Here is a 14,845-nt window from a genome sequence, read left to right on the forward strand (position 1 = left end):
CAAAGACAGTCTTGTGCAGAGGGGTGCACCGTGGACTATTGTGTCTTCACAGAAGTCTTTGCACAGAGGGGGGCACAGTGAACTATTGTGTCTTCACAGAAGGGCTTGCACAGAGGGCGCACCGTTGACTATTCTGTCTTTAGGGAAGGCCTTGTACAGAGGGGTACACAGCCCTCTAGTTAGGTGTTTGCTTGGTGAGGAAGCTCTTTGGTTCAAGGGTCACTGTGGAACTGCCAAAGAGTTTGACAAAATCCAATTGATCACATATTACTGAAATCCACCAATGTAACATGCATTTAAGAATCAACAGTGCGGTGAAGAGCCGGAACTCCGCGCACAGTTTCAAGCGAAGTCATCATGCTCTGTGTGATCCTGGGCGGAACACTGCTGACCTACATTGTGTTGAATCAGTCATGTCGCAGGAGTAGCGCAAGCAGATAACAAGGCTTTGCAAAGTCAATAGGCCTTGCCTATCCAAGAGCTATTGGCTTTGGCAAGGTAAATTAGCCATGTTGTACAAGAGTGTAGCTGATGTTCAGCATGGCTAAAGGTTAGAGCCTTGGTGTGGTGTTGAATGGGGTAGATTGGAGTAGAGTGGATTGGGAGTAGAATGGACTGAAGTGGATTGGGGTAGATTGGAGTAGGGTAAAGTGGAGTAGGTTGGATTGAGGTAGATTGGAGTGGGGTAGGGTAGTTTTGGGTGGAGTGAGGCAGACTGGAATGGGGTAGGGTAGTTTTGGGTGGAGTGGGATAGATTGGGGTAGTTTTGGGTGGGATGGGGTAGATTGGTGTAGAGTAGAATGGGGTAGTGTGGAGTGGGAGTAGAATGGAGTGAGGTGGATTGGGGTAGAATGGAGTAGGTTGGAGTAGAATGGGGAAGATTGGAGTGGGGTTGATTGGGGTAGAGTGGGATAGTTTTGGGTGAAGTGAGGTAGTCTGTAGTGGGGTAGGTTGGGGTAGAGTGGAATGGGGTAGATTGGGGTAGGGTGGAGTGGGGGTAGAATGGAGTCAGGTGAATTGGAGTGGGGTAGACTGGAGTGGGTAGATTTTGGGTGGAGTGGGGTAGACTGGAGTGGGGCAGATTGGGGTAGTTTTGGGTGGGGTGGGGTAGATTGGTGTAGAGGCATGGGGTAGATTGGAGTGGGGTAGTTTTGGGTGAAGTGGGGTAGGCTGGAGTGGAGTACATTGGTATAGATTAGTGTGGGGTAGAGTGGAGTGGGATATGTCGTGGTAGATTGGAGAGGAGTGGAGTGAAATCCGTCCTCCCTAATCCTGTGTGAGTCGTTGCCTGCTCCTGGTCTGAACCAGAGGTCTCACGGACCCTGCTGGCTCTAGTGTGCAGGACTATGGTTCAGGTTTATCACAGGAGGACCCCGGTCAATGTTCACATCTTGAAGGAAGGAAGAGGCTCTCTGCATGGCGCTCGGCTGAACAGGGCCGGCTCTAGCACTGGTGGCACCCGGTGCAACAATCATTTTTGGTGCCCCCACCCCCCATGACCACCTCCTCGGATTCTCTTGCGAACACTGGGCAAAAGTGCCCCTCATCTCTCCGAACATACGTTATTGCTAAACACAGCGCCCCCTTCTGAGGTCAGCGCCCTGTGCGGTCGCACCAGTGGCACTGCCCTAAAGCCGGCCTTGCGGCTGAAATCCACAGCTGGTGTTGGAAGCCTCAGACATGGAGGCCGGTGCTTCGAGAAGGAGAGTGAAGGCAGCAGCCTCAAGGCGCTACGCAGTGTAGGTACACAATTACTGCAAAGAAGGCCCAATACTGGCCTTTTTCAGTTCATGTAGAGCACCTTTCCACAGCCCTGAAATCTAAGAAAGAGTTAGAACTAGCCACAGCTCGGGGAGGTTCACTCCATGGAATTCCACAGAGTAACTGAAAAACTCACATCAGATTCCACGTAGTGATTCCGTGGAGTTTCACCCACGGGCTGAGTATTATATTCAGATGGAATTTTATTGATACTGCCAGAGTTGGGCTACAATAAGGGCACTGGAATCCCACCTTCTCAAACAATCTGCTTGACAGTCTTGCAGAGCCGCAGCGACATCGGTGAAGTCATCGTAACTCTGGGGTGCATCGTGACCACCATTATTTGCTTCACAGCCGGACAAGCCTTTAACCCCATCATTCACGGCTTGTAGTCAGAGGAGATCCAAAGATCGGCAGGGCAAGCCCAGGCGTGTGGGTGCTGCTCAGGGCAGTCATTCAGGGGTAAGTTAGCTGGGGCACTGAGTGAAGGAGGGAGTCAAATATGCGATCTTACGGCTGCTGCACGGACAGAAAGCTCCAGTTTCCACAAAGGAATTTCCACGGTCACATCTGTCGGACTGAGCTGGTGTAAATGACCTCTGTGCCCATGGGCAGCTGGAATTACAGGGAATATGGTGCTTTGAAGCCATCTCAATGGCAGAATTTGAGCTATATTGAATAGGTGATAAGATAAAAATTCAAAAGCCATATATGCAAAACGCTTTATGGGGTGTTTATAAAGTAATTTTTTTGCGAAAGAGAGCTGAGGAGACATAATCAATTAGTGCAAGTTATACCCTACAAGTCACAGAAAGGACCCCAATACATAGTTTGCCCAGAAAGTGCATAGCACTATTGTGATAGGAGAAAAAGTAAGGCCACCGCTCCAACAAAGTAAAAGAGATGCATAACACATTTCCATTTTTAAACATCCTGTTGGTACTCTGAAGAACGCAGAGTATGGTTTCAGACCTAAACGTAAAGTAGAAGGGGCTCGCAATCAGAATTTCTGAACCGGAGTGTCCCGGCCACTGCTATTGACACCAGTTGTGATCTTTGACACCTCCCAAATTTGAAAGCTCTCAATCCTTCTGCCCTCCACTCTCTTCAGTCTATCATTTGTGTTTAGCTGCGTGGAGTTATATCCACTGTTCTGAAGAGTTCAAATGAGGAGCAACTGATTCACTCCTCTGAGAATAAATGTGTGTTATAAATCTGAAAAAAGTGAAGACCTGTTGTTTGAATTGTTCTTTCACTTCAAATATGACATTAATTCATTGGGGTAAAACAAGAAGAAACTGTCAGCACTGGTCTTTCATTGCAAATGTTACATTAATTGATCCAGATAAAAGAAGGAGCAATTGTCTTTATTCATCTGCCACAGAACAAATATCCTAATGCAACCCATTCACGGAGATAAAATAAAGGGCAGTTGCTAATATGGCAGCTTAAGCTTACCTGGATCGGACTCGGGAGGCTCCTGAGAGAGGCCTGCTTTCCTGCCATCCGAGAATAATATTTTTTTACTCCGCTCCTACCGCGTCCCGGTCCCCCTAGAGTCATGGGGCCGAGGTAAGAGGCATCAGATGCATGAGAAAGCGGGACCCGGTTGCTTGGGAGGTGGGCCTTTGAGTGCACAGAGGACAAGAGAGGGCACGGTACAGTGCGCATGGATGTTGACTCTGAATGAGTATCTTAAATGTGGCACACATGCATTAGAATGTTATTGGCCCATAGAATATCATTCATTGAAATTTTCCAGTTGATCCTGTGCCTGTAGCCATAGGCGGTGGTAAACTCCGCTCTCCTGGTGGTTGGCAATGGTGTTGCCGAACTCCGTGCTCCAAGCGGAGCGCAAAGTAGCAAAAACTCCTCAAAATCTGTAAGTGGAGTGGAGCTTACCACCCCAGCCTAATTATTATTCCCCTTTGAAAGAGATCAAAACAAGTCCACACATGCAGAACGCATGCATGCCATTTCATAAAGCCCCCAGCAGGGTCACTAAATGCTGAATCACCAGCCCCAAAACAAGGTGCATCAGAAAGGCGATGGGTGGTGGGCTGTGTGGGCTCTCCGACTCCAGACTCCAATACCCCTCTGCTCTAATGGGGTGCAACAGCTGAGGAACAAGTGAGGGCTGTTTGATGATGGATATTCACTGAAGGACAACTCTTTGAACTTACTGACTCAAAAAGTTTTGGGAGAACAGAAGCACATCTGCGTCTCAGAGCCCCCAAATTCCAAGACAGAAAAAACTCAACACAATATGAGGGGCTTTTTTTAATTTTTTTAAAATCACAGTTTATTGGAAATATTCCTTACAGATAATAGGATAGGCTAACACAAATTCAAGAGAGAATTCTTACAAAGAGAAGCATTGTAACTCTATTAGTACCAGGCACTTGAAGACCTTTTGTGGTCCAATGAGGCACTTGTGATCGGTGCAAATGTGGAGGCATTGGTTGAGAAAGCCATGACTCTAGGTGAAAGAACAAAGTGTCGTGGGACGGGTAAGTGGTGGTGTCACCAGCAGGGGCAGTGCAGAAAAACACAAGGGCAGGTACCAGGAAATTCACATTAAGCTAAAACACCTCACTGCTAAAAACAAGTCTCGCAACTAACATGTGGGTCAGTTAAAACTGTAAACGGTAATAAAACGTGCAATACAAAATTGTAATAAAGTGCAAAAAAACGGTTCAGCTTTCAGAGGGGGTGTGTAACGGAGGAGAAGTATTGTTGCAGCAGTGGGTGTGTGCACATGAGGGCCCGGCACTGCCCATGTTGAGGTGGGCACTTCAGTCCTGCTAAAGGAAAATGGAAGCCCTGGGAGATACTGATGGCAGCTGTGACCAAGTCACTCCATTTAATGCATACTTAATAGCAACTGAGGACTCGACTTAGGAGGGGAGGATTTATATGCAGGATAAAGAACAAGTGAAAATGCACAATATAAAAGGCAGCTGAAGGACCTACCCACAAGTTGGAGAGGTGGATGTGGGAATCTGACTATCACACACAGGGAAGGGGCCACAACTGCACTCATTCAATTTCCACACCACACCTCACCACTGTGCACTGTGGATGGAAGAAGTTCTTTAGGATGAAGTGGCCCCACTAGAGGTATTTGTTATACATTAAAGGAGAAGGTTTGCATAAAAGCAAAAGGTGCTGAATCAGAAACCGTGCCCAGCCCCATAAAATTCAATATGTTACAAAAAGAAACAGAGATCTGAGCTCCCACAAAAAATAGGAGTGTTGGCTAATCCAGTGTGACGTGGTGGCCGCTGAACCCAGAAGGATGCGAGGCACTGAGCCGGGATCAGGGAAGCACGAAAAGCCAGACTAAATCAATGCAGACATTGACTTCCAGGTCATTTAAAGGACTGACAGACACTCAGTGGATGCATGCTGCATCCACTGTGAGCAGGAGCACAAGGCACTGCCAGCAGTTCAGGACACTGATGCCCACGGTACCCAGGCCCTTCTCTCTCTTACATGGACGTTTCACGTCAGCCAGCTTGGCACCGACCACAATAAGCTTTTCGCAGGAGGGTCATGGCTAGAAGATTGCGCACAGTTCATGTTCTGTACATCAAAGTGTGGACGAGATTTGTTTTTATTTCATTAAAGTGTAGATAACAAAGATTAGGTGCACGCAAGGACTTGGAGTTAAAGGTTTGGATCACCTCCAAGTTCACCCTCGCCATCTAGTTCTTCCCACTCTCTGCCAATGTGACCATGAGAGTCAGCTTGCTGCCAGCGAGTTACACAGGTGCAGGCCATTCTTTGTGACCGTTAGCAGCACCTCTACTCTCTCAACTTAAAAAAAAAAAACCAGGGCTCGAAGGCTGGCGTTCACGTGTCTGTGTCCTCGAATAGCACCACTCTTTAGGGGGCGACACAAAACGCACCCTCTCTACATTTAATAATTCCAATGAGTATAGAATGGTATAATACAGAGACGGGACTGCTGCTTTGCACTATCAGAGACTGGCTTTTTGGAGAAGCCGATTCATAACCACGATGATCCACAAGTGTTAAATATGTTTAACACTACAAACCGGGAGAGCTTAAGTGTTCAACTTATTTACACTATCCAAATAAACAGGGTAAGCCAATTGCGCATTTTTTGGAGCTATGAACCCATAAGTTGTAGGGATAGTTCAACATGCGAAATGCCGCATGTTAAAGTCTTCTTGCGTTCCCTCGTTTGCCCGCCTGAGGTCAGTGCTGCCTCGTGGATGAAATGTTCATAATTCAGCCGCTCTCCAACTCTATGCTGTTTGGCCTCGCTTTGCCACTATATGCCAGTGTTGGCTCGTGAATTTAACAAATCAAAAGCAGCCACGCTGGAGTATCATGGTCGAGTTTGTCCACTCGGTGGCAGTGTTGCCTCGTGATTAAAACGGTCATATATTAGGATCGCTCTGCGGTTGCTTGCAGTACCACAGTCTGTCCACTGGATGTCAGTGTCGTCTCGTGAATGAAATCCCCTGTTAAGTAAGATACTGTTTGTACATGAAAACCTAAGAGACACTCCATTTCCGTTCACAGTCCCTAGTGTGGTAGGTACAGTCTTCTGTGACCCTCACTTAAGGGAGCAGGCAGTCAAACAGGGGGTGAGACACTCACTGAAGACATCCAAGTATAGATCTGTGCAGATGGACAGCTGAGACTCTAAACGAATGCTCGCATAAGTCATGTTAAAAAACGAAAAAAACAAGGTACCCTTGGGCCCTGTACACTGCACCCCGAGACCCAGTACCCTGCACCGTGGGACCTTGGACCCTGGGACCCCGCACCCCTGGCAACCTGATATCCTGCACCCTGAGACCCTGCACTTGGGGACAATACATCTAGGGACCCAGGAACCTCGCACCCTTAGACCCCGCACCCTGGGACCCAACGCCCTTGGACCCTCACGCCCTTGGACCCCGCATCTTTAGACCCCGCATCTTTAGACCCCGCATCTTTAGACCCCATGCCCTGGGACTGGGGTACAGGATCACTGTGTTGCGCTCAAAGGTGACAAAGCAGCGGCCGGGGAACACCCCCATCACCGGGTGCCTTGATCCGGCGACATCACACAGGCATCCGGTCCCATCCGCACCACAAGGGCACTATTAAAGGAAACACATCTGGGGCCATCGACTGAACTCAAACAACTGTCTTTCACATGTATGACACACTGGAAGGGGTGTTTGCGCTGCACCGCTCCACGGACACCAGGTACGGGTCCCCACTTCGGTACTTTTTCTGCAATCACCAAACCCACATCGAAACCTTGTAGCAAGCAGCACCTAAAAACAAATATTCACACATCCGGGAGGCTGTTAATACTGCGGGGTTTGGGAGGCCCTGGCTCTTCAAACAGCAATCAACAAAATGCACTTGAAAGCTACAGCTAACCGCGCGATACTTATGGTTTCACCCCCACCCCCTCCCTCACCCTTCCCACACCACCATCCACCCAGGTCTATACAAAACTAAATAAAAACAAGGCATGCTAGTTTTCTAAGCTACTATAAAACCTAAACGATAAAACTCTGCCAACAGCGCGCCTGTCGGGTCACCAGCAGGGGGCGCTATCTGATCAGAGGTGGAATTTAAAAATATTCAAGAGGAAGGGAGTTCCGGCATAGGCTCCTATGTAGAAGGCTGGTCACTGCAAACGGTGCACGGCTGACACTACACTAGGCCTCCTTGGGGCAGGCGCCGGGGTTCAGGGGCAGAGTTGGGGTGCAGCAGCCGATGGCGCAGCTGCTGCCCAACTTCCCAGACGTCACTTCCCTTAAGGTCCGTACAACATACCTAGGAGAAGAGCCTGGATCTGTGATACTCAGTGAATGACTACTAGCGAGTGAGGACCCCGGCACCTACGTCAGAGACAATGGCAAAGCCCTTTACACTATGTGAGAAGCGGGGGCGCAGCGGTGTAAGGAGAAGGGGGTACCTCGGAGGACAGGAGCACCCCAAACAGTACAGAACCAACTGTGCTAACCCTTAGGACTGACGGCATCCTCCCCAATGGGTGAGGAACCCTACAAATGACTGAGTGTACCAGTGCAGCCAACCCCACTGACCAGGACACAAGAAGAGGGACCACTCCTGCTGTGCCCCAGAATGACCAGGGCACCCCAAGGGCACAGACCTAACACTGGCAGGAGAGCCTCAGGTCACCTGGACCCCTCCTGCTTGACCTCAACAGCGAGGATAATGGGGTCCCCAAAGGTGTACACATGTCCAGCACACAACAAGTCCATGGATGTCGGCAGGTCCATCTGCAAGGGCCCGGCGCGGAGACTCAGAAGGTGGAGTCGTTGGCAGACATGGTGGAGTCCATCTCATGGCGGAAGGAGACGCGCGCTTTCCCGCTGAAGTAGGCCCGCGCCTGCTGTCCGTCATCGCTGCTGCTGGAGGGGGTGGAGCGTAACCGGGTCTTCTCAGGGGGGGCTTCCTCTGGGCTCTCAGGAGGCGCTGGATCTGAAACACAGAAAGAGGCCAGCAGGTCAATCTAGGTGACAGCTAGGGCAGCACATGGGTGTGGTCTCCAGCGTATGCAAGTTACATTCATACACAACATACAGAGACTTGCTGTGTGAGGTAGTAGGTGGTGTGGCTTAAGACTTGGTGGGCAGAGAGCGTTTTAAGCTTTTTTGAGCGTCATGAGATGGTTTTGAACTGCAGTTAATTGTTCCCAACCCCGGGACATAGACCTCGGAGGTACCCGTCTCACGGAGGAGCCTCTCTAGTGCTTAATTTGAGCCTGTGGTTTCTGGTGCTCGGCACTGGCACTTAATTGTCAACACCGGGACTTCTGACGGCCAGCCACAAGGTGATGCTGTCTGGCTAATTTAGAGATTACCAAAACAGTTAATTATTTATTCAATATACATTAAAAATGACTATTGCCTACCACCCAAGCCAGTCAAGTCAAATAAGCTTTATTTGGCGCATAGTATACAGCCATAAAAGCATTCTAACTGTAAGAGACAGTTTACATTTCTAAAATCATTACAATTTGTACAAAAAAGGTTTTACTTTCATACAAACAATCCATATTTAATTGATAATTTCAAGATTAGTCATTGTTAGTTTACGATGGTATAATCCTTTTAAAACCATACAAGTTAAAAACAACATATTTCATGGTCATTTAGTTCATTTGGGTAAAGTGCGTTTCCATAAATGCGTAAAGTGGAAAGTAGTAGGGATATCATTTAAAAAATATTAAATCTTCTAAATTCCACTCATCGTTTTGGTAGAGGGTTTTCCTGAGGTGCGTAAAATACAAGATGGTGGCATACATCAGAATTAAAAGTACATAACATCTCCAAATTCAATAATCTGGTTGTTCATATATTAGGACCTGTACATAGGAGCAATCCTTTCTTCTCTTAATAGACATTTGTATAAAACTGATAACTGCGTTATTAATTTGATCATTTTCCAAACTGCAAATGTAATTAAAAGCTGGTTGATAATGATAAAGATTATTAGCTAAAAAAAAATTGGTCTTAATACAAGTTTTCGAATATCCCTATAAAAGTTGCAAAACAGTATGAAATGCAGCGTAGACTGGGGAGATTTACCATCACACGAACAATGCGGAAGATTATGACGCCACCTTCCCAGTCTGGGGAATGCTATTAGACAATGTAGGGTGCCAAACCTGAGCCTCGTTAGGTAAAACCTTTGCTGGGTATTTCTTACCATGGTAAGATATGGTTGTGTGCCCGTCAGCAAAGGGCGCTCACAATAAGTGGTGACGCTCGGTTTTAAGCTAACTTCAGCCTCTTACCGATTCCGTAGCAGAAATAAGCCTCGTCATCAACTCCCTTTTACTAGAACACTGTATAAGCGACGGCTCCTTTCGGTCCAGAGCTACCTTACAACTTTTTAGGAGGGTATAGATCTGCTCTAACCAGGGTATATTTCTACTGTCGAGGGCCAGACAATCCACGATTAGGTCCTTGGTGAACTTCGTCTCTTCCTTCGTCCAGATCCCATGCCAGAACTAAGTCCTGCTAAGCTTATAAGAGGACTAATATATGGAGCGGACAGCTCTTTGTGAACTATACAATTGGCTGTGGAACTTGGAACTGCCAGGATTGTTTTAAAAACTTATTTTACTGGATTTGTAAAGAGGCAGTGTTGGCCCTCCCCCATATAGCTGCCCCATAACATGCAGCTGTAATAGATTTGCTCCTATATAGGGAAAGAATTTCCCTTATGGTTTTGTTACCTATTTTTCTGGAGAATCTGAAAATGCCCTCAATTGTTCGTAGGAATTTCAGGTTGGATAATTCTACGTGTGCCCCAAGCACCATTCCTATTAAACAGTAATCCCAGGTAAGTAAAACTACAGACTCTGTTGAATACGGCACCGCCCACATGGTGTTGTCTATTCCTCACTCTTTTTCCCACGTCATGACAAAGGTTTTTTGTGAGATTCAGCTGTAAATCTTTTTCAGTCATGAAATGCGTGAATTTTTCTATTATACATTGCAGACCGCTCGCTGACCGTCCTTGACAACAGGACAGCGTCGTCCGCGTATAAAAGTACTGGAGTGTGACGAGCACCGACTCTTGGGGCATCTACATTTAGGTTTTGTATAAAGGAATCAACATTATTTATGTATAATGAAAATAAAAAGGAGCTAAAACACAACCTTGTTGTATCCCACGAGTAACCCGGAGGTCCTGGGTGCATTCGCCCTTCATGCCAAACCGTACTCTAAATGTTAAAAAGGTGTAGATCTGCGATAAGTAAATAATGTCATTGGGGGCACCTGGCTCAACCAGCGTTTGCCATAGTTTAACGTGGTTGACCAGGTCAAAAGCACTGGTAAGATCGACAAAGCAAAGGTGTAAGCTAAGGTATATTTCCCTACCAATAATTCCAAATTCACACATTGTTCCACCATCCCAATACCCCTTCTAAATCCATACTGGGCCTCGGTTAAGATGTTGTTCTCTGAGGCCCAGTTTTCTCATCTACCTAACATGACTCTACCCAAGCCATTCTTGTATCTTTGGGGGCCTGGAATAGTCCGAATTGTCGCACTTGTAGGAGTGCGATAGTTAGTGGTTGTGTTGCTACGATGATTGGCAGCACGGCAGGGGCTATGTGGGGTGCACGCTGCAGCGGGATCTTGACGACAGCCCTGGCACTTACCTTTTCATTTACAAACTAAGCACTGTCATCTGCTGGAGGGCATCACAAGTCTAGCTTTGGGTGCAATGTGGGAGGAGTTTACATCTACACATGGGGCCCGAGTCAGAAGGATTGGTGAGTGAAATAGACCCTTGAGGGCCAATCTTTATTGCACTTATACGGTATTGAAGGGTTTCTACCTCATTGCTTTTGCACCATTCGATTTCCCTCGGCGAAATCTAATTTTAGTAACTGAACTGCATTGTGCACCACATGGAACTGGTTACCCCCCCCCCCCCCCCCCCCCCCCCCCCCCGAGGCGGATGACTGTGGCGCAGTCCACTACTCAATGGACTGGGGTTCCTTTGTGCGGACAATGGGGAAAATGAGAGGATTGTTTTCAGTTTAAGTAGTTAAAATGGAGTTGCTTCCAGACGTACTTTTCTCTCCTACCAGTCGACATCTTCATTAAAAATAAATACATAAAACAGAAAAGCCTCAGCTTGTTTTTCAAAGATTTCGGGAGAAAGATGAGATTTTGGCTGAAAATGAAACCAGGAGAAACAAGGGCAATAAGCCCTGCCTTCGCATGTTGGTGCTGTGATGGGTGGAAGCAAAGTGTGAATGACAACTGAACAGACCAATGGCTGAAGAGAGCCGACCCAAAGCTCCTCCATGTCTTGTACGTACATTTGTATGGATTAAAAAAAAACAATACTCTGGTGAAACAGCTGTAGCTCAAATCCCAGACCCATTAACAGGTCTCCTACTAATGCACTAAAACAAAGAGGGGAGGGGGCGAAAAGGAGTCGGGTGTGCACATTCACAAGAATAAAGAAGGGAACGAAGGAAAAGACTATTGGTAAAAATAAAATTTGAAAACGCAGGGGAGGGGACGGTCTCCCGAGGAAAGAATATTAAATAAACAGAAAACCCCATCCCTCAAAAGAAGAGGACAAGGCATTCGATTGGTTTACTTAAAATAGAGATCTCTCCTGAAGCACGTCTCATTTCTACGCGTAGGGCGTCTCAAACTCAGCACGAGTTTATTCCACCTGTTTCTGCAGTTGGTCAAGATTGTAGTGGTCTTTACTTGGTTTGGGGGTGTTTAGAGAGATGGTTTCTAATAATCTATTTTAAATACGCCAACTACCAATGGCGTCTAAAACTTACACCGTGATTGGGGGGGTCCCCTGGAGCACTCAGGAGTAAATGAAGATTCTTTACAATCTGGGCATCAACGTTGGATTTGAGGGGCTTTTTTCCCCAGAGCAGAGGTTGAATCCAGACATTTCCACCATGGCACACGCGAGAACGATGGTTCGGAGCCCTCGTTGCGGCGACCCACCACACCTTGTTTTCCTCTTAAAGTTTCCCCTTTCGGTGAGATGAAGATCAGACAAGTAGCAGCTTTGAGCCCTGACCCACCAAGGATGGTCTCCTTACATAGGGAGGTATACCCCCCCCCGCCCGCCCAAGTAAAATCACCCCTACAGCAGGAACCTTCTCATCACAACGAGTGCGCGGCACAAATGTGGTGACTAATGGCAGAGATCAGTCTTTGAAGGGTGTCCCAGTGAGACATTGTGAACCGCTGACACCCCATGTGTGGAGCCAATAAAAGGAGTTCTTTTTGTGATTTCTGTCGGGGTTTTGTATACATCACCTACCCAGCACCAGTTTTGCTGGGAAGAGAGCCTGAGACAAGCCCCGTCCCTCAGAGTTCCTAGCTGCCTAAGAACAAAGATCCTTCATGATTGGAAGCGAGGCCCCGGTCCGGCTCCCAGGGACCCCCAGGATATTACGGTACGGGTTAGGAAACTTAGTGGGACAAAAAAGGACATTTTACGGTACACTAGTACATATTTTGTGGCACCTCCTGTTAGCGACAGTCAGTAGTCATGTAACATTTTATCTTGTGATGAATGGTGGTATATTATTATTATTACGCTTATAAAGCGCCTGGTTACTCAAACAGAGTGTCCCCGCGCTAGGACATCACACACCAATACCACTGAGCCCTAACCCCTCTAGCCCACTGATCCCAAAGCAAGAACCCCTGTAGCCAGAAGCTCACGCCAGTCCCCAGGGGGTGCTTGAAAGAACTAGGTCTTCAATTTTTTACGAAATATTGTTTCATAACTTGCTGTCACTGGTCCGGCTAATGCCCCAGGGTGAGGAAGACCTCAACTAGCCACGACATGCGCGTTGTGCAAAAAGCAGCCTGTGTTCACTCCCCCAGCCCTCCCATCCCCCAAAGGAACAGATCAAACCAGGTTTGTGACCCAGCAGCAGGAGCAGTTTGTTTCCAGCTGCCTGGTCTTTCATCCTTTTCTTTCTTCCCCACAGTGGTAGGGCAAAGCCCCTTTCACCATTTAACACCAGCCGCCCCTGTTATTCTACTGTGTTGAGAAGTTTTAGATTTAAATAACTTCCGGTGACAGGAGAGCCATTCGATGCACCCACCAGCCCCGAGATATTGGATTTATAGATGAACAATCTGAGGTGGAACTGACTGGGTTTTAAATCCATTTCAGTAACAAAGACTGCATTTCATTTAGTCTGTGTAGCGCCTTCTCTGCTGGCGAATGTTGTCAAAGGTCATTGTGTGCCCTTCGGTCCATGTGATGTAGTCCTGCTTTTATGTCTGAAATATCCGGATTTTTTGTTCTCAAATTCTGGTCGCCCTTTTTCATTCCACCCTGCCCCAGTTTCATTATCCGCAAAATGACTAAAGAAGATGGCCACAAGCAAACCTTTCGTTGCCACTGGAGCGGTTGGTCTATCAGGGACACATATGCACAAGAGGTGTTTGATCACGTACCGTGTGTACTTACCTTTTCATGTTCATTCCCTCCAGTACATTTTCCTAAATTGGTGCCACCAGGCATGCCCTGTACCCCAATCCCTTCACAAAGAGCACCCCACTCGTGGACAGATAGTTGCACATACCACAAGATGTGGGATATAAGCTTGCACAACAGAACCAGAGGGGTCAAACTCAGACGGTCGCCTCCTGGCTCTTGGCCACTTGTCTCCAGCGGGGGTGAAATGACCTGCCGGAGGGGGCACTTCATCTGCACCTTCCATGCTATGCAACTCCAAAAGCCCGGAGACTCTCAAGCCGTCTACACCATAAGACAATTGGGAATTTCAGCCCCATCCGCTCGACGGCCAGAGTTGTCGCAGATGTGAATCTACAGCATAGTCGCACTGTAGGAACCCCTGGTTAGGACCATGCTGGGGCCTCTCCTGCAGGGTGTCTGCACATGTGTGTGCACATTGCAGTGTTTCATGCCAAGCCTTGGGAGTCACGAGCCACCTTCACTATGAAACACTTTAGAATGTCAGCCCCATCCACTCGACGGCCAGAGTTGTCGCAGATGTGAATCTACAGCATAGTCGCACTGTAGGAACCCCTGGTTAGGAGCATGCTGGGGCCTCTCCTGCAGGGTGTCTGCACATGTGTGGACTCACTGAATGTGTGCACACACTATAGAGTTTCATGCCCAGCCCTGGGAGTCACGAGCCGCCTCTCTTACCTTCCAGACTTTTGCTTTTGGTCAGTTTGTTGCGCTCCTTCCGCCGGTCGAACCAGGGGAAGCACGTGAGGACTTTCACACCCATCGTGGGGTCACCTGCAAAGCAAAGGAGAGGTTGTGCGTCAGGCAGAGTGATCAGATTGTGAAAAACAAACAAAATAAGACATTTCACAGACATAGAAGTAGGACTAAAACTTCACATCAACCGTGGGGTACAGAAAGGCCTAACTTACAGTGCTCATCAACACAGAAAACACAGATCACAAGGCCTTGAGGGGACTAACTTAATTGCCGGGCCACTGGAATTATGTGGCAGAAGAGGGACAAATTATGCGGCAAGAAAACGCAAATTATACGGCATAATGAGGCACATTTTGCGATAGTA

At 47.6% G+C, this 14,845-nt stretch overlaps 1 protein-coding gene across 3 annotated transcripts in view; it reads right to left on the reverse strand.

Annotated features, from left to right (window-relative positions):
* Positions 1-4,036: 4,036 nt before the first annotated feature.
* Positions 4,037-14,845, reverse strand: part of C12H17orf114 (chromosome 12 C17orf114 homolog) — a 122,148-nt gene continuing 111,339 nt past the window's right edge. For 2 of the 3 annotated variants that reach the window (XM_085639520.1, XM_085639521.1), the window contains exons 4-5: positions 14,461-14,556; positions 4,037-8,244 (exon numbers count right to left, since the gene is read on the reverse strand). In XM_085639520.1, coding sequence (XP_085495646.1) covers positions 8,066-8,244; positions 14,461-14,545 — 264 coding nt within the window. In that variant the 5' untranslated portion in view covers positions 14,546-14,556 and the 3' untranslated portion in view covers positions 4,037-8,065. The remainder of the gene's footprint in view (positions 8,245-14,460; positions 14,557-14,845) is intronic. The other variant, XM_085639522.1, reaches the window with a different exon arrangement.

Source organism: Triturus cristatus, chromosome 12 (genome assembly GCF_964204655.1).
Source record: "Triturus cristatus chromosome 12, aTriCri1.1, whole genome shotgun sequence".
Lineage (NCBI taxonomy): Eukaryota > Metazoa > Chordata > Amphibia > Caudata > Salamandridae > Triturus > Triturus cristatus.